Source organism: Gopherus flavomarginatus, chromosome 2 (assembly GCF_025201925.1).
Source record: "Gopherus flavomarginatus isolate rGopFla2 chromosome 2, rGopFla2.mat.asm, whole genome shotgun sequence".
NCBI lineage: Eukaryota > Metazoa > Chordata > Testudines > Testudinidae > Gopherus > Gopherus flavomarginatus.
Window position 1 is genome coordinate 38,627,298 of NC_066618.1, and position 20,614 is coordinate 38,647,911.

Consider the following 20,614-nt stretch of genomic DNA (forward strand, 5'->3'; position numbering starts at 1 on the left):
GATCCGGACCTGCGGTCAGAGCAGTGCCAGGAGGTCGACCGAGATCTCGAGGCTCAAGGTCAGGAGGGGCTACGGGAGTCACAGTGCCTGCAGCGGTGCCAGGAGCTGGAACGGTGCCGAGAGTAGCGGGTCGGCGAACGGAATACCGACCAGTGCGGCGAGTGCGACCAGTACCAAGGAGGAGAACAGCACCAGGACTGCAAGTGGCGTCAGGAGTGAGAGTGCTGACAAGACCTGGAGCGTCTGCGAGACTGTGATCATGAATAGTGCCGCTTGGCAACGAGATCCCTCGCCAGTGGGAATGTCTCCGGCGTGGAGGAAACAGTAAGCTCAACCACAGCGCGTACCGGGGAGCTGTCAGGCACTGGATTTGATGGCCCTCATGGGACCAGGATCGATAGTGCCGACGTCATCAGTGCCTCAGCAGGTGTCGGTGCCGGGCGATCCGACTTAGACAGGCTCTCTGGCTGAGGTCCAGTTGGCACGGAAGCAGCAGGAGCAGAGAGCTCAACCACGGCGCGTGCCGGGGAGCCATCAGGCACTGGATTCGACGGCCCTGTGGGACCAGAATCGACGGTGCCAATGACATCGGTGCTTCTGCAGGTGTCGGTCCCGGCCGATCCGACTTAGACGAGCTCTCTGGCTGCAGTGCAGTTGGCACAGAAGCAGCAGGAGCAAGGGGCTCAACCACGGCGCGTGCTGGGGAGCCATTAGGCACTGGATTCGGCGGCCTTGTGGGACTGGAATCGATGGTGCCAACGTCATCGGTGCCTCTGCAGGTGTCGGTGCCGGGCAATCCCACTTAGACGAGCTCTCTGGCTGTGGTGCAGTTGGCACGGAAGCAGGAGGAGTCTTAGGCTTTCTCGACCTCGGAGAGAGGGAGTGGTGCCAAGTCGACGTCAGTGCTGGCGACGGCCAGTGCCGAGAGGCCTTGGCAGTACCGGTGCAGTCCGGTGCCAAGGAGGCGCTTCTGCCCGAGTGACCAGCGCTAGGTGCCGAAGGCGGGGGGGGGGGGTAAGTGAAAGTCCCGCTCCTTTTTGATCTCGGCTTAAAAGCCTTGCAAATGGGGCACTTAGCTGTCAAGTGCGATTCCCCGAGGCGCTTCAAACAGGAGTCGTGCGGATCTCCTATCTGCATCGGCTTGTGGCAGGCCGAGCCCGGTTTGAAACCCGGTGAGCCGGGCATGGGCTCCGGCACTGGGTGCGGGGAAGGGGCTACTCCCCAAACCCCGCTAACTATTACTAAACTAACTATGCTAGTAAAGAAAAAAACAAACTCTCTCTCTCTCTCTCTCTCTCTCTCTAAAAGGATTATAACTATATAACTATATACACGATAATGAACGAGAACTACGAGTAGATAGGGAAGTGGAAGTCAGCTGAGCCGCGCTCCACTGTTCCAACGACCGACACGGGCAGTAAGAAGGAACTGAAGGGTGGCTGGGTCAGCAGGGGCATATGTCCGGTGCCATAGCGGCGGCACTCCAGGGGGTGCCCAGCCGACCCACCGAGTGTTGCTAGGGTAAAAATCTTCCGACGAACGTGCACGCGGCGTGCACACACCTAACTGGAATGGATATGAGCAAGCACTTGAAGAACCTTCAGTGTCCATAACAAGTTAGGATACAGAGTGATGGGGCCATCATGCCTCTAGCTGTTTGTCTGCTCACCCCCGATCAGGCACACCATTATGTGCTTCCTCCTGGGTCCCATGGATGTGACTTGACCTGCTCCTGTTTTAGCTGCCTGTGTTTGCCCTGATCAGGAAGCTTCTGTTGCTCCAGCTCTGCCTCTGCATCCTTGACACGTGGTCTCCAGCTCCATCCATCTCACTTTCCCTAGCAGTCTTTTCCAGTCCAGCCTTCAAGGCTCTGGTCCTCTTGCCATCGCCGCTATCTCTGCTGGATCATCTGGGAATCTGTCTGTCTAATGTCCTGTATGCCCTGTAAGGGAAAAAGATCCCTAGTGGCTCCTGGTTTGGAGCAGGTGCCCCATCCTGTCTCCTGGGATATGAGTAGAGCATGGACATTAGCACCAGTTTCTTCTGATCGGCTGCTGACAGAGCTGTGTGTACAGTTCAGTCTTCACTGCTTCTTGGTAAGCTCAGTATCTGCTTCTTCGTTCACCCTGCCCTAGCTTTTGTTCTGTGTATCTTATGTTCTACTTCCTTTACCCAAACAAAAAACAACAGCGTGATGATCTTTGAGAAGGCTGGAAACAGTCAGAACTCACCAGCAAGCTGTGTGTAAATCCTGCACTAGATTATGCCACTGTGATGTCCTGCTCTGGATCCCCAGAACTGTGACCCACTCTCTTACCCCTCTGCCTTAGCAAAAGTAAGAGCTTTGCTTCTGCTAAACTGTATATCAGCCCCCTGATTTAAGTGATACTGAGCAAGAGGAAAAAAGACTGGTATAGTTATGAACAAAACAAAACATGCTTCCTACTGACTAAAACTTAGGGTTGTCTCTGGAAAGATGTAGCCTGCTGGTGGTGTTGCTGACATCTTTGCTTTGAGAAGAAATAAACCAAGGTAGACTGAAGATAAATAACGGTTACCTACCTTTTTGTAACTGTTGTTCTTTAAGAAGTGTTGTTCACGTCCATTCCACATTAGGTGTGTGCGTGCTGCATGCACAAGCATCGGAAACTTCCCTTAGCAGTACCCATTGAGCTGGTGGGGCCCCCCCCGAGCAGTGCCACTGCGCCATGCATATATATCCCCGCTGGCCCGACTCCCTCCAGTTCCTTCTTGCCGGCAACTCTGACAGAGGGGTAGGAGGGCGGGTGGTGGAATGGACGTGAACAACACATCTCAAAGAACAACAGTTACAAAAGGTTGGTTAGGTAATGTTTTTTTCTTCTTCGAGTGCTTATTCACTAGGTGAATCACAAGCTTGCCTTCAGAGGAGGGTAGGAGTCACAGAGCAATTGATTGGAGGACCGCCACGTCAACCGCCGCATCCGCCCAGGCCTGTTGGTTGACCACGCAGTGGGTTGTAAAGGTATGCACTGATGACCAGGTGTCAGATAGTTAAGGGTTAATGTCTCTTTTATTTGTAAAGGGTTAACAAACAGGGAACCAAAACCACCTGACCAGGTGACCAATCAGGAGACAAGATACTTTCAAATCTTGGTGGAGGGAAGCCTCTCTTTGTGTTTGGCTTTGTTCTCTCTGTGTCCTGGAAGGGACTAGACATGCAACCAGGTTTCTTGCCAGTCTCCCTGCTACAGTCTCTTATATATTCAGAATAGTGAGTATTAAGTAGAACAGGCAGTTATAGTCTTTTGATTGTTTTCTGTATTTGCAAATGTGTAGTTTGCTGGAAGTATTTTAAATTGCATATTGCTGGGGGGAGGCTTCTTTCTAGTGTCTTAAGCTGAAAGACCCTGTAACTTTTACCATCTAAATTACAGAGACACCTTTTACTTTTTTTTCTTTTTATTAAAAGTTTTGCTTTTAAGACCTGTCTGATTTTTTTCCCCTTGTTGAGGCTCAAGGGAATTGAGTCTGTACTTAACAGGGAAGGAGAAGGGTGGAATCCCTTTGTTTTGGATTCACGGAGCTTGAATCTGTCTCTCTCTCCAGGAGCCTAGGGAGGGAACACCTGGAGGGGAACAAACCTGATTTCTCTGTGTTGTGATTCAAGGAGTTTGAACCACGGTAACCTTCCAGCGTAACCTAGGGAGGGGAAGTCTGGGAGTGGCACTGGTGAGGGAAAGAGTTTACTTTCCTTGTGTTAAGATCCAGGGGGTCTGGGTATTGGGGGTCCCCAGGGAAGGTTTTGGGGGGACCAGAGTGTATCAGGCACTCCAAGTCCTGATTGGTGGCAGCTATCAGATCTAAGCTGGTAATTAAGCTTTAGGGGAATTCATGCTGGTACCCCAACTTTTGGACTCTTAAGGTTCAGATTGGGGAAATATATCATGACACCAGATGGATGCTTTGCATGAATTTGAACTACGTAATACTCTCTATTAAAAAAAAAAATCAACAACACTATTTTGCAAGAATTCCATTTTGAGAATTTAGGGCTTTAAAAAGTGTTTTTTTTTTCAAATGTACAGATATATACCAAATTTGCAGATCTGTGTGGGATTGCTCTATCCACTGTGCTTAATTTTCAGAATCTAGTCGTGTCTTTTTAAAAAAGCCTTGCTCTTCCAGTTGTAAAGCACTTCAACTATTTTCAATAATATATTATCTTCTGCAACAATGTGCCTTTATACAGTTTTACCCAGCTTTCTCTTTGACACTTTATGAAAGTGAGCCTATCTAGCCATGATTAATGCAGCAATAATACAAAATGTGCTTTCAGCTTTTATGCAGCATGTAGATCAAGGTTAACAACAATTTGTTCTCAGGTTAGCCCACTGTAAAGTCATGTGCAACGTTCCAAGTAGGTGACAGCAAGGGGCGCACGTAAGCTTTGCTCAAACTCTACTTTGTACGACTGAAGCTGGTCTCTGCGTTCAACTCTCTAGAAGCCCTTTTTGTAGCAGAGGTCCACCACACAGACAACAGTGTTGACTCTTTGGAGGCAATATATTTGGAATACAAGCGTTACTGCTAGTTAAGAACTACTTTTTCTCTATCACATTGACTTCACAGCATCACATTGTAGGATTTGCATTATTTACTACCCAAATGGACAGCCTGCTATGTGAATGTGGAGAATACATCAGAACCCTAGCATATCTAGTGAACTGCTGCCTTCTAAGATCCTTCTCCAATGGGACAACCTTGATTCATTCCATGGCATGGGAAGCCACAGAGTGGATGGTAAACCTGGATGTCAACGTTTAATGTTGCTTTTCAAATTGCTATATGAAATATGATGAGGATGACCCCACTGTAGGAGACTAACAGTAAATTCCATAAGGATGTAGACTCAGGAGTCCTGCTCTGCCAATCCAACATCTCTATGAAGTGTTGAGAAAATAGTCGTCTGTAAAGGTATAAACAACTCTGTATAACAGTTACATTTAATGTTTGAGATACAATCTATTGAAACTACCCACCTAGTTAAATTAACTGTAAAAATTCACATATAGGAATGTGAACTGGTTTATTACATTACTGGCTGCACAGTCTTTGTTTCTTTGAGCTGAGATGACCTGATCCCTAGATTTTTCTCCAAAAGTCACAAATAGTTTGTTTGGCTTTTTAAATAGCATGAGTCTATGGGCTTGTCTATATGTGAAAGTTGTTTTGGATTAAGCTAGGGTGTGAATTTATAGTGAAATCACTATTCCTGGATAACTCTGTGTGTAGGCAATCTACATGTAGCAGCTAATAAGCTTTCAACAGTCAAGACATGTAACCTCACTACCCAAGGATGAGGATAGGACTTTGGAGGAAACACAGGCCATGGTGTAGTGAAAGTACCAGATTTTAATCTGACTTTGGAGGTGAAGTTTAAGTACCACTTTTATCTTCGTGGAAGACAGTATAATGTAGGTAGAGCCATCATATCCAGGAAGTTGCAGACTCAGATAAGGCCCTCAAGAATGAGACCCTCCATGAGAAGTGGCAGGTGGAGCAAAGGATCTTTCCATGTGTTTAGTTAACACTACCAACCACAAGATGTTTTCTAGACAAGTAACATTCATAAAGTGTTAATTGTGACATGGCCCAAAATTTGAGATAAATGAGGATAAATTAGGATGCAACTCTTCTAAGAATGGGTTCATTTACAAATAGCTCCAGAGGAGATTGGCAATTCAGATGTTTTCTTTAACAAATATAAAAATAAAGGAATTTCATGCAAAAGTCTAGCATCAAAGAAACTTTAAATGATAAAAGCAGCAAAGAATCCTGTGGCATCTTATAGACTAACAGACGTTTTGGAGCATGAGCTTTCGTGGGTGAATACCCACTTCGTCAGATGCAGATGCAGATTCCTTATCATTCCTTAAATGATAAGGAATTCACAAATGTAAAGTTGAAAGCTTGCCCTTTCTACTTGTGCCTTAATATATAAATTTAATAGTGACAAATATGAAATGCTTTTCTCGTAGCCTGACATATGGTAAGTTACAGAATGTATATAGGATGAAATCCTGGCACTGGTGAAATCAATGGCAAAACAAAATGTCTCTGTACTTGATTTATTGTACAGATCTCACTAGGAGTTATGCTCAGCTGGAGCTTTTAACAGGAGTGTCTCTGCTGAGACCAATGCCTTTAAAATTTGACCATAGGTAATTTATACTGTGATTATGGCACAGACACCAGCCTGGTGACCTGCTTCAGTGGATCACATAAGCAAAAATGCATTTCCTTTTTTACAGTAAAGATTGTATATTAGTGTCAAAGTGTATTTTGCAAACAAAATTAAAGAGAGGAAAGGAAACATTAAGAAACTGGTTGTTGTAAATAATAACTTTAGTATAATTTGATATCTGATTATTACAGTAGCAACAAGTACTAAAATCCAGCCAATCATGGAAATTAATAGAACTGGAAGGACAGAATATCCTCCAATTTCTATAAGAATCTCTCTCACATAGCTGTGAAGTGTACCACTATGAACATTATTAAAATTTATTAACAAAAGCTCTGTACATATCTTTTCATACTCTTGGAATTTTACATCTAAGCAAAATAACAGCCCATTTTAATTTTATCATTTGTACAAATTGTTACAGAATATTAACCAGTGGGTTAAATAAGTAAAATAAACCACACTGATTTACTTTTGTAAAGTATCCACAAAAGTGATTTGTGACAATTTTTTAAAATCCCCCTGAACATATAAAAATAAATTATTTGATTAAATCTACCAATTAGAAATATTACAAATCAAAATATCAATGTTTTCTTATGAATTCCTCACAATACAAAACAGATTCACAAAAACCTTATTTACAGAAATGAGGTAAGAACTGTGCAATGTTTAACCAAGAGACATATTGCAGAATTAACATGTTCTTCCAATTAAGTACACAGTGGAGGTCTAATTACAGCTGGGTCATTTTTCACTAATAATTTACATTTCTAAATACAGATTAGTGGTCATTACCCCAATTTTTATCTACACTCTACCACACTGCCATGAAATCATCTATCCTAAGTGAAAATGTTCTAACAATAAGTTCACCCGTTTCAACCACTGGTATATTTCATTGGGAAATGTTTAAATATCTACTCACTTTTTTGGTAATTTATTAGTGAAAAAAGTGACCCAGGTAACAATTTGCCTGAGCTATCTACAGTGGCATTAACACTTCTAATGAAGGCAGAACAATGGGGAAGGCTGCTGGTGCAATGTTGAATATTTCTGATGCTTACAAGGACTTGTCTAGTGCATGCTCAGCTGTCTCCAGCCATTTCAACACAATGGAGGTAGCAACAGGCACTTAGTTTAGGCCAAACACTACCAGTACTTTCCAAAATGGCCTTCTCATCTAGTTAAAAAAAAAAAAATCCATTTAAACTGATCTGGTTTGTCCAGCAACCTTAGAACTCCCAAAACCAAATGAATGTTAATAAACTTTGGACTCTACCCTGAAAATCTTATTCTGGCACAGTTCACTCTACAGTCAGTAGAAATTTGATGGCGTGACAAGTTCAGAATTGGATTCTTTATATCATGAGTCAGATTCCAAAATGTTTTAAAAAGCCACACACACCTAACAGGAAATCCACATTGCCAATTAAAACCTGGGTCTGAAAGCATTTGGAATTGCAGCAGAGATAAGGTTGGTTTGTTTGCTAAGACTCCTGTTCTGAAATCAAGTAATGTGTGACTGGAATAAGTATTTTCAGTTTACTAGCCCTCCAGCTTTATAATAAGAACTACTACTTGAGCATCAAGTAGAATATTTTCCAGGGTTGAATGTGTAGTTGTACTTAGTATTGTCATACTGACAAAATAATTATGGTTTGCAGAATTTAATTTCTTGCAGTGTCTGTTAAATCTGAAAAAGTAGCTCCATTTCAGTGCAACAAGAAAATAGATCAAAGCCTTAGAAGAATGTCCTTATGAAGATTAATTCTTTGCTGTGCAGTTAGGTCCTTGTTGCATTTCTTCATATCTGCAGAAATGAAGATCTGCAGTTCGCAGCTAGATGAAGTGCTATATATAACAGCAGGATATGCAGTTCTCAAATATTATTTCAAAGGTCAACTTTTTTCAGGTGCAACCGATCCAGTTTTATCATTGAGCCTCTGTGGTAAAAAAACAAAACAAAACACTTGTACAATAGGACAGTATTTTAGATTTGTTAAATTCTACAACTTCTAGATATAAATGAAAAGGCATGGCTGGAATACAGTCTGGACTCAAAAGTAGATAAGATTAGATAGTTATGCTAAAGAATCAAATGTAGAAATTTTGTCTCATGATTTTAGCAAAATGTTTGGATTTTAAATAAAAATTTTCATACGCCATGGAATCAAAACTTTGGAAAGAAGAAAGTAATTACAGCAAAGGTATTTTAGACCTCCAAAATTACCACCAGGAAACAGATCCAAACTACTGATCTCTCTTTGGGGCCATCTAACCCTGCTTTGTATTTCCTGCTGCTTTTGATCTGCCAGGCTTCATGGAGAGGGGGAAAGGGATTTTCACTATGTCAAAACAATTCCATCTAAGGACCCAAAAAACTCTCACCACAGAAATATGTGTTCCCAGTCACTGTTCCTGAAGCCACACAACATACACTTTCTACCCCCTGCCAACCCTTCCCTGGTGCTAGAAGTTCTCTAACATGTGCACACGCAATCTCTCTGCCCATTCTTTTCATGTCTTCTGTCCCCTCTTGCATAGTGACCATCAGGATTTATATTGTATCTGCAGGTACAGACAACTGCTATTATATGTTTGGGAAAATCCCAGATTTTTGGATGCATCGCATCCACACTGTATTTATTTGTGACTAGGACAAGTAAATTAATCTAAAAAGTAAGTAAGGCCTCACTTAAAACAATTTGTTAAAAGGCTATGGGGAAATGAATAGATCTTAAGTATATTAAAATAAATAAAATTATTTAATTTCCTAAATGAAAGATCCATAACAGCAAAAAAAATCTATGAAATGGCAGCAGGTATACTGGTTTCACTCAGTGACTAGGAGCGCACATGCATGGGAGCTCCCAGAGCAGCACATAAGGAGGCTCATATCATCATGCTAATGCAGGAAATAAGAAAGTGACAGTGGCTAGAGACAAAGCTCTGGCAAGGCAAAATGTCAACTGACTTAAGTACCTACTTTTTACTCATTTAAAGCATTACCTGGAAAATACCAAGTGAAACACTTACAACTGTGATTGGTGATTTGACTGCGTTGACTTCATAATGAAAAAGTAAGACGATAAAGCTCTGAATATGTCAATTAAACAAAGACAGATGAAAGAAGTTCAGTAGAGAGTTCCTTGCATGTATCCCATAAGCATCTAGTACTGACCGCTCTTAGAGAGAGGATACCAGGCTACGTGGACCATTGGTCTTATCCAGTATAGCAATTACTACAGTAACTGGCTTAGAGTCTAAGGAAGCCTAAATGCATGTAAGTCCTTGTATGGACAGAAGGTATACGTTACACCAACTTAAATATCTGGTTTCCCTTAAGACTTGCCTCTGAATTTGGCACAATGTTCCTTTAATTATATCAGTGAAAATGCCATTATAGGTGAAAATACACTTACTGTCACTTTTTGACTTGCATTATCCCCATGAATTGTAAGAAATGGGTTGGTAGTAGTTGTATGAAGGGGTGATGCTTGAGTGCCTGAAAGCAGGTTATTTATGGGCATCTGTGCTGCTCCTGGGATCTGCAATTGCTGCACTTCAGGCTGGTGGTGCTGGTGTTGATGGTGCTGTTGCTGCACTAGCTGATACAGAAGGGCCTGATGTTGTTCCTAGGTAATAAGGAAAGAACATTCTAATCAACATTCAACAAATGGTCCCTCCTTTCTAGGTCTTTCTTACCTAGTGTTTTTTTGCAATGATGAAGCTCCACAGGAACGTGGAGAATGGAAAAGAGCTTCTTAAAGCTTTCTTAATGTCAGCAGCTCAACAGATGTCCAGCTGAGCCAGCTGGCTTGGGCAAGCCTCTATCACAGGCCCCTAGATTTGATATCCTTTTCTTACAAAAAAGGGTCTCAAATATGTTTGGCACGGTATTAAACTAATGCGGTTTCCAATACAAACTAAAATATTTCCAAGCAGCTGCCAAGTGGCATATAGACCCTTCAGCGCAAATCATTATTTACAATGAACATATTCTCCATGCTATAAAAAGGTGCAGACAATTGAACAATAAACTACTATATTTTTGAAAATTAAATTTTTTAAACAGACATGATCAAGGAGTTAATCTGCACAAATCTAATATTTGTATTAACCTGAGGAGTTAGTCTATACTTCAGAAAGCAGTGGTCCTGGCTCAGGCTTACAGAGAACATAGCTAATTCTATTATAAATATAGGACATACTGATGTGAGTTGTTGAGTACTCAGTAACTGCTGAAATTGCTGGTGCTGTTGATGGAGCAGAAGTTGTCTCTGTTGGTCAGGAAGTAATCCTAGTCCCGAGGCACTGCAAAGCAATGACCAAACTCTTAGTTTCTGCAAGTAACACTGCAGCTTATTTGACTAATGGAGGTCTGGTCATCTTTTTTACTTCAGCCTTTTAGCAAAATTACAAACCCAAACCATGTACAGACTTTTTGATAAGTAATGCTCACTTGCTATATAGCACTTGATTCAATATTGCAAGATATCCCACTGAATACCAATAGCAAATGAGTAGTTATTTCTTGCACAAGTCGGACACCAAAGTAAACAACATATACACACAGCTATAATATGCACACAGGTACCCACGTTTTGCTAACATATGCCTGAATACTCCAATCTCACCCACAAACACAAATTTAACTATCATCTTTATGTTGATGACTTACAGATCTGTCCGTCTGTCCATCTACAGACCTGTCCAAACTGAAATCTCAGCCTGTCTCTCTAACATCTCCTTGTGGATGTCTAGCCATCAGCTCAAGCTCAACATGGATAAAACAGAACTCTCAATCCTTCCCCCTTAACTTCCCCCAATACCTTCTTTCTCAAGCATTATGGACGCCACCACCATCATACCTGTCACCAGGCTGATAACCTGGGTTTTATCTTTAGCTTGGACATCTCTCTAAACCCTCACACCCAGAGTATGTCTAAATATTACAGATTCTTTCTATATAATGTCTCTAAGACTTGGCCTTTCCTATCCATCCACACAGCTAAAACTCTTGTCCAGGCTCTCATGATCTCACATCTCAATTACTACAACATATTTTTCTGCGGCTTTTACAAATGCAATTTTTGCAGCTTTGACAAATGCAATCTTGGCCACATATCCATTCAGAACTGTGCTACAAACATTATTTTCTTAGCCTCTCATTTTGACCATATTACCCCCTCTTTAAATCTGCCATTGGCTTCTCTTTCTCCATCACATCAAATGTAAGCTTCTAGTCTTCACTCTGAAGCCTTTCACAGACCTATCCCCATGCTACCTATCAACTTTCATTTGCTACTGACATGTTGACTCCTACCTCCGAATAGCCCATGATGTCAGCCTCCATTGCCCACTTGCTAAATTTTCAAACACGAACCTCTGTGTTTTCTCCCATGCCGTCCCTCATGAGAGAGCAGGCCCCATCAACATCTGCAAAACTACCTCATTATCATCCCTCAAATCCTTGCTTAAAAATCTTGTTTGCTGGAGTGCCTACAAAAACTTCATGATGGCTAGGGTGCTGTGACCACTGCCTAAAAAGGTGACCAATACTTTCTCATTGTGCTCTCCTATGAATCTGTCTATATCCATCAGATATCTCTTGTTTGAGAGTTAAGATTGTAAGCTCTTTGGGGCAGGGACAGTCTTTTTGTTCTGTGTCTGTACAATGCCTAGTACAACAGGACACCATAACTAGGGCTCCTAGGTGCTATGGTAATACAAATAGACAATGATGAATTAGCAGGGCCTGAAAACTTTGCCTGACATCAACTAGCTTGGGTTGAAAAATACCTGTCCTCTCACCACTCCTCCCAAACCAACTCTCTTAGAATTTAAAGGAACAAAACTCTTTGTGTACTTTTTATTCTGTATTGTATTTCATGTTAATCAACTATTTAATAAATTATTTTAAATGTAACTTAACATATTTGTATCTAGCTTTTAGTATTCTTTTCCTGGTTTCACTCCACTTTTTACATATTTTCCTATAATTACAATGTATCCTTTTCTGTATTGTTTTTATTGCCTGTTGCTCTTTTCATTCTTTCTCCATCCCATTCTTTCTTTCCCCATATATCATGTGCTCGACCTCTTCCCACATATTTAGGGTCTCACTTCTCCCTAAAAAAAATTTCTCTCTTCATCCCCTTGTCCTACCTACCCTGCCCTGATCTAGTCACCTGCTGATACATAAGGGTTGAGAGAACACAAGCAATTGCACCCCCTACCCCCAAAAGCTGGAGAATTAAATGTCCAGAGAAACACCCAAGTGAAGAAGATAAGCTTGCCTCCCAAAGCTGCCAGGAAAGGGAAGTTTCCTGGGATTCCTGACAGGGTGTGCTTTCCCTGGTTGGAATGGGGATTTACTTTTTTGTAGGTCTGACTAACATATCTGATTAGTTTGAAACTCCCCGTTGCACAATCTCCTTTGCCTGGAGAAAAAGATGATTGTTCCTTTTCATTCCAACAATCATTTAACCCTCCTGTTTGTTGTATAGGGTGGGGCTCCTTCTATTAATATATTTCTTCCCCAGCCTCCGATTTTGAATGCTTCTCCCCCAGTGAAATACTTCAACATATACTTCTGCTGCAGCTCATAGCTTTCCCAAGCAGCACAGTAATGAGAAAAGTGTGTGGATCTGTGGAAGCAACATGTATGCAGAGGTCTTCAGTTATACTACCTATCTCCCACATGAAGTTGTCTTACTCATAGACTCATAGACTCATAGGTCAGAAGGGACCAATCTGATCATCTAGTCTGACCTCCTGCACAAGGCAGGCCACAGAACCCCACCCATCCCATTTTATAACAACCCCTATCCCAGGACCGAGTTATTGAAATCCTCAAAAATGGTTTGAAGACCTCAAGCTGCAGGGAAACCACCAGCAAGCGACCCGTGCCCCACGCTGCAGGGGAAGGCGAAAAACCTCCAGGGCACCTGCCAATCCGCCCTGGAGGAAAATTCCTTCCCTTCCTTCCTTCTTCTCAGATCCATGACGTTTGTAATTAACCAGCAGGAGCAATTCACCCTAAATATCAGGAGATGCTCTCCGGTCGACTACCTCAATCTTTTCGGGAAGCTGGAGTACTGGAATCGACCAGAGAGTGCTCTGACATTGATTTAGCAGGGCTTCACCAGACCCCCTAAATGGACACCCGGTGCATTGATTGCAGCAGCATCAATCTCCCCGGTAGTGAAGACAAGCCCTAAATAAGCACTCCCACTGGGTCAGCTGTATAAGTGGTAGTACAAAAGCGAGAGACTTTTCCAAAGGTGTTTAGTACGGAAAAGACATAGGGCAATGAGTGTAGGTGTAGCTGAACCAGTGATGAACATGGTTTAACTGCAAGAGTGGACAGGGCCAAACAGTGCTCAGCATATTTTCAGAGACAGTAGTTCTGAAGGCTCAACCACCTGTAAAGTACTTTCATATATGTGAAATAATATATCTTTCTATCTGTCCCCAAAGGTGTGTCAGAATCCTTTGAAAACACGAAGGGACAAAACCATCCCTTACAAAAAAAGTTAGGCAAGCAAATATGGGAGAAACAATACAGCAGGAATAGGGTGGGAATACACCAGTGTCATTAATAAGATTATATGGTTAATCAGTGAGGATTAGTGCTTGCTCTGATGTAATAAGGAGGGTGGATTTGTTTTTTTGTAATGTGTGACTACGTGGATGTCCTAGTTGGTTAGTTACATGGCAGAAGTGGGTCCTAAGGAGGAACCTGAAAGAGAAAGAGGGAACATTACAGATGAGCAACCAGTACATGAAAGAAAACAGAGATATATGTGGGAGAAGGGCATGAATGGGGCATTGAAGTTGGCATTGCTGGGGGAGCAGAAGAGAAAAGGGTAATAAGAAAGGAATAAAGGTAAGGTAACGGGTTATAGACTGCCTGGAAGGGGCAGACATGAAGTTGGAGAAGGGAGACTCTTCCAAATGTTTCCGAGAGGGGAGGTTATGTAGTTATTGACAGGCAAGAAACAGAATTTTGATAGCATCATTTGAATGGACTGAAGTGGGTGATGTGTGTATCAAAGAGGCTGTAGAGGAGCAGGCTACCATAATTAAAGTATGATAACGAGGAAGGCATGCACAAGAGTCTTTGCAGGATCTGAACAGACAGAATAAATGGTCAGATTTTGGCAAGAGAGGAAAAAATGGCAGTATTTGGACCCCACTTTTATACATGGGAGAGGAAAATTATGGTATGGTAAAAAGCCCTAAATTTAGGTTATTTAACACTTTCCATTATAAAGTAAGAGCTTTGATAGTCAACAGCAAGGAGGCATGAGAGATGGGGGAGAAGAAGAGATCTGGAATTGGTCTCTCCTCCCCCAGAAATGGCTCCAGTGGCCAATGCCCCCTTTTGGGACAACCACATGAAGCTGGGATGCTCCCCTACTCCTGGAAACAGCCCCAGTCAACACCCTAAAGCCCATTCCCTCTGTGCCCACTCTCTGGGGGAAGCCCACATGGGGATGGAGCTTTCCCAACTCCCAAGTGGGGTGGATGGACAGGAAGGAAGAACAGGACCAGGCTGGCCTCTCCCCTCAACTACCTCCCAAACCCAAACAGTCTATCCTCCCTCTGGGATAACAGCCATCTCCTGTTGCCAACTAACATAGTTAGCCCCATAGCTCCAGCGATAGCAGTCTGTGCTGCAATCCTGAAAGTTTAGGATTCAAAACCTGCTTATGATGCATTTTGATGGGAGAGAGGGGTTGTTAAGAGATGCTCATAACTGAATCTTTTATCTTTTTTCTTAAAAAAAAACAACAGGAAATTACATACAAAAAGACTGCATTAAAAGAACATTATTTAGGTTGCAAAATCAAACACTCAAAAGTTAGGAAATGCCAGATTTATGATTGCCTGTGTAACCATAATGCTGCCCAACTTGTGCAAGAGGGAAGAATTAAGGTAGGACCAGAACTTCTTAATCTACCATCTTCTAACTTTGGAGTGCTTGACTTTGCAACATAAGTGCTCTTTTTATGTAGTTTTTTGGATGTATAATAGCATATTACATGTGGGATAAATGCAACACCATAACTTAACATCATTTTCAGTGCTATTTCATTGCCACTGGAAAAACAGTTTACTCTAGCTAAGACTACTTTTCTTTTGAGTGAACCTATTTGGGCTCATTGTGACACATTAATAGGATCAACCAATACATATTTAGAAGCAAATGGAAAAGGCGGAAATAGATGAACCCTAACTAACATAGCCAGTGAAAACCCAAAAATTGTATGGCAGGCATTGTTTCTTTTTAAAAAGAATATTGCTGATTTTTAAAAACTTCATTATCCCATAGTGCAATTAAATTCCTGTCCTCTTAACATTGATCTTACATAGAACACAAGAATCTAGTCAGGCATTCATAAGCTAGAAGAAATGCTAAATAAAATAAATTCTATGCTTAAAACTGTTTAACCAAATTAAGCCAGTATTGCACATAGTGTGTGTATGGCGGCGGTAAGAAAAAGCAAATACGTTTTGGTAAGATTCTTACCTGTTATTTAGTGTTGTTGGCAGAGGATGTGTTACATTAGGTGGCACAGCCGCATGAGTGAGAGAAGGATTCTGGGATATTGTGGCAGGGGTCTGAATCACCCCATTTAAAGCCCCTACAATTCCATTGATTGCCAGCTGATTACCTGGCAATGCTCCAATTATTCCACCCACACCAGGAATGGTGGATGTTACAGTCTGCATACCACTAGCTAGTGCCCCCACTGTCACACCATTGACCTGTTGAACTCCTGAGCCTGGCTGAGCAGGACTCTGCCCAGCAGGTGGTGGAGTGGAAAGAACTGATGAACTGCTGGTACTTTGTCCACTGGAGGTTATCTCCTAATGTAAAAAACAAACCAACAAAAACCCTCAGCTGTATAGAATTTCAAACAGAACAGAACAGCACAAGGATTTTGAGATGAAGTTAATTTGTAACAAGGTTAGAAAAACAAAAATAAAAAACAAAACAAAATTACCTGGTTTAATACAGGGAGAGAATTGTCAGGTAAAAAACTGTTTCCCAGATGAGGGCTTTTACTGCTGTTCAAGGAATCAGTGCTATGTGCTAAAGTGATTAATTAAAAAATAAAGTGAAGTTTAATTTTTGCATTTAACATGTTTAAAATATTAAATTATTCAGAATAATTTACTTCAGCAGAATGTTGATGTTAAACACAGAATACACAAAACTTGAACATAATCTTCATTTCTTATAATCACAACCCAAAGGTAAAATATTAGCTTAACTAACTAGTGAAAGATGATGGATGGGTTCAAGACTGAATAGTAAAAAAGAAAATGCCTGGACATAAGCACCAATGATTTGTATAATTCTCATGCTTCTTTAAAAACATATTAAAACAATGGGAAATTTTTCTCTTGTGAAAGCTTTTCAAATCTTTTACTTTTTATTGTTTTTTGTAAAAGACAAGTCTGCACAAAGTAGCTTATTCAGGGAAAGCTTATATCTAAAAAATTCCCAAATCCAATATAAACTTGCCATTCTTTTCTCCAACAAAAATATTGTCGGTGATTAATTATACACACCAGACAGATCATTTAAAAAAACAACAACACTAATTATACTGGATCTGTTCTCTTTGTACACACACATATCTCCTCTTCATGCCAAATAGGTATAAAATAGGCCTTTTACATAAAAAGTCTTCAGGTTACTTTGATAAGAGTACTATGCAAAATGTGGGAAACATTTTTCTCTACTTACCAGCTTGTGCTGGAAACGCATGTACTTGATGAGATGGGCTAGGGTTTGAAGTTATTGTTGGAAAGGGAACTGAAAGCTGTGCATTTAATAGCTGGAGGCGCTCCTTTTTAGCAGTCAGGTTCTTAATCTGTTCCTCTAACCGTCGATTTTCAACTTGAAGTTGGTGTAACGACTTCAGCATTCCCAGAACTAGAAAACAATTGACTAATAAATCTGATCTCTTTTAAAGTAACACAAAGTTTTTTCTCTATGAAAAATCTCAGGATTGCACAATATGTCATGCTAGAATTTTAAATACTGTATAAATCCTTAGCATCCATAGTTACATACTGCAAATTAATATTGCCAATTAAGATAGCACTTAAAGTGAAAATCCACCCCAAATAATTAATGAATAATGTCTTAAAATAAAAAAAATGCTAAAATTTCTCCTTTGAAGTCAGATGTATGCAACTGTGGATCCACATGGATGGACCCTTACTTCCATGCAGAGATAGTTGCACCATCAGGGTCTATGTTGATTTTGAGCAAGTTTCAGTACAATGTGCTTTTTCTGTAAACATAGCCATAACAAAACAACAAAGAAATAAAAATAAGATTCATTTAATGACATGCAGGTAACAGAGCAGTTGTGGAATGCCTATTCTATTTGGCTTATGAAGTTTAAAATACAACTAAAAACTCTAAGAGCAGATCAAAGATCTAAAATATACGCATTATTTTTATGCAGTCAACTATTATTGTTTTTTAAAAAACCCAAAGGAAAAGTATGTGCAAAAGGAACTGTTGAATTCTTTGTCAAATAAATTGCAAAGTTATGCAATCAATGAAAACCCTTTATTCAGGTTTATGGGTTTTTTTGGTTTTTGTTTTCATTATTCTTTTGAGTCACCACAAACCTTGCTGGATGCCAAATCTTCCAGCTGCTTTCAGTGTTGATCTACAGATCACCCAGCAGGGTGCACTACATGAGCATTGCAGTTACCACCCTTTCTTTGCAGATAAAGCGCATCATCCTCTAAACAGGCACAGCTTCTACCATTTCCTCAAATTCTGATTTTGTTCCAGAACATGGATGACCCAACTAGGGCTACAGAGTAGCTGTCATGTCACAGGGATAGCCAGCCACTTTTTAAATACCAAATTGTATTTGTTTAACATGACCTCTGGGCCTACGACAGACACAAGTCTACTGGTATGGACACATCTGGTCATTTCCCAAGGATTTAGCTTTTTATCCCTCCTCTTCAAGAACATACAAAGGAACCCTCAGAGTGCCCAAATGAGATGCAATAAGACTTAGCTAAACCTGTCCTCCAGCTATCATGTTTAAGGGATTATCCCCACATGAATTTCCTCACAATTAGCATTTTTGTCAGGGTACCATTCATAAAACTAGATGGCACTTTACTCACTACCAACAACCAGAATAGCATGTTCAATAACATATACACACAAAAAGTGACAAAATAATGATTTTTATATCTTGTCTAAAACTATTCACTTTTTATTCATACTGATTTCTCATTGATTATGAATAAATACAAAGCAGTGTTATTTCCTCAGTTAAGCTGTCTCTATATTCACTTTTCAGTTATTTCATTTTAGTAAACACAACTCTTGAAATATAAATAACTCAGTACAAGAATGGCATGAAAAATGGAGAACATAAACAAAATACAAAAGCACTGTAGGACACCTACATAACACTTGAGAAACTCCATTGTTTTTCACACAACTGAAACCGGTAGTTTATACTAAAAATACCAGAAACAAAGCTCTAAAGAAACATTTCAGAATATCAGCATCACATAAAATAAAGCACAATTGAGGAACCAAGCCTTAATAATAATCAGTATAAAACAGAAGTTACAAACTATGCAGCATAACATGGTGAAGAAGTTGTTTAAAAAGACTTAGGCATTCACTGGGTGATAATTATTTATAACACTGCCCAACAAACAAGAAAGCCCAGTAATAACAGAAAACATGAATACTTACTGTCACTAGGGGTGCCCTGTTCTAGCAAAAATTGCTGTCCTTCACTCCACTGCCTCTCCAAAAGCTGTTCAATGCTGGCAGCTACTGGGGGCAAATTTTCCACACTGCTGTTCACTGACTGATCATAGCGAATCTGTAAGCTGCTTACAGGAGATCTGCTGAAAACATTGTAATTTACACATTTAAAGGAAGAGGAAAATGTATTTAGCAAAGGGCCCATAAAGTTTCTTACCTTGCGCTAGCCCCTAGCACCTACATAATCCAGAGCTTCCAACATTAAGCTTCTCAAAGCCACTAGGAACTCTGAGCTCTCATCACCAAGGTTTTAACAGAAAACAGCAGTTTGGGAATTTGTGTACAGAAAACAAATGCACAGTTTAGCTGCACTAGAAGTTTATGTCTAACAGACAGATATTACTTAACTCAAAAAGAGCACATATTGCTAGAACAGGAAATAGGTGCTCAGTATAGTAAAAATTATATATAAATCAAATATCTAAAAACATCTAAACAGTTGTGAAATACAAAATATGAAGCCTGATTAAAATCATTACAATTATGACATTCTCCCATAGTACATAGGTCACATGTAATTTTGATATGTGACTTGTACCAAAAATCCATGTAAAGAGAAATTTTTGGATAGCGAGTGATTGAGTAGAAAAAACGGTTACTAATATTTCCATAATTGTTCTTCAAGAAATGTTGCACATGTCGATTCCAATGTAGGTGTGTGTGTGCCTTGAGCACAGATCCCAGAATTTTTTCTCCGTAGTGGTATCCATCAGGTCAGCTCCAGAGTCTCCTGGTGCCACATGCTCACAGTACCAGTATAAATGGCCCCGTCAACCACGCTCCCCCTTCAGTTTCTTCTTATCAACTGCCTCTGATAAGTGGGGACAGAGCGTGGGTTTTGGAATGGACATGTGCAATACATCTCGAAGTACAAAAATTACAGAAAAATTAGTAATCATTTTTTCTTCTTCAGGTGCTTGCACATGTTCATTCCAAGGTAGGTGACTCACAAGCAGTTGTACAGGAGATGGGTTCAGAGTTCAAGGGCAGGCTGACTGCAAGACAGCTCGACCAAAGCTGGCATGGTCTCTAACCTGCTGGGTAATGACATAGTGCATTGCAAATGGTGGACTGATGACCAGGTTGCTGCCTTGCAGATGTCCTCAATCAGGACTTACGCTAGGAAAGCAGCAGAGGAACCTTGAGACCTTGTGGAGTGAGCCATCAGATTAACAGGGGGCAGGATGCCCATGAGTTCATAAAATACCTGGATGCAAGAAGTAATCCAAGATAAGATTCTCTGTGCAGACGTGGGGAGACCCTTCATTCTTTCCGCTATCACTATGAACAGTTGAGCAGATCTGTGGATGGTCTGATCCTTTGTATGTAGAAAGCCAGAGCTGGCCTAACTTCCAAAGAGCGAAGACGCTGTTCCTCTCTATTCACATATGCTTTAGGGTAGAATAACAGCAGGAAGATTGCTTGATTGCTTAGGAACTGTGAGGCCACCTTTGAGAGGAATGATGGATGTGGTTGTAACTGGACTTTGTCCTTGAAGAAGACCATATACGGAGGCTCTGATGTGAGGGCCCAGATCTCTGAGA

The 20,614-nt window shown here is 40.9% G+C and overlaps 1 protein-coding gene across 10 annotated transcripts in view; it reads right to left on the minus strand.

Annotated features, from left to right (window-relative positions):
- Positions 1-6,369: 6,369 nt before the first annotated feature.
- MLLT10 (MLLT10 histone lysine methyltransferase DOT1L cofactor) overlaps positions 6,370-20,614 on the minus strand; it is a 236,833-nt gene continuing 222,588 nt past the window's right edge. For 8 of the 10 annotated variants that reach the window (XM_050942281.1, XM_050942280.1, XM_050942282.1 and 5 more), the window contains 7 exons: positions 18,996-19,153; positions 16,995-17,183; positions 16,246-16,334; positions 15,768-16,108; positions 10,441-10,543; positions 9,652-9,864; positions 6,370-8,172 (listed from right to left, as the gene is read on the minus strand). In XM_050942281.1, coding sequence (XP_050798238.1) covers positions 8,128-8,172; positions 9,652-9,864; positions 10,441-10,543; positions 15,768-16,108; positions 16,246-16,334; positions 16,995-17,183; positions 18,996-19,153 — 1,138 coding nt within the window. In that variant the 3' untranslated portion in view covers positions 6,370-8,127. The remainder of the gene's footprint in view (positions 8,173-9,651; positions 9,865-10,440; positions 10,544-15,767; positions 16,109-16,245; positions 16,335-16,994; positions 17,184-18,995; positions 19,154-20,614) is intronic. The other 2 variants (XM_050942289.1, XM_050942279.1) reach the window with 1 other exon arrangement.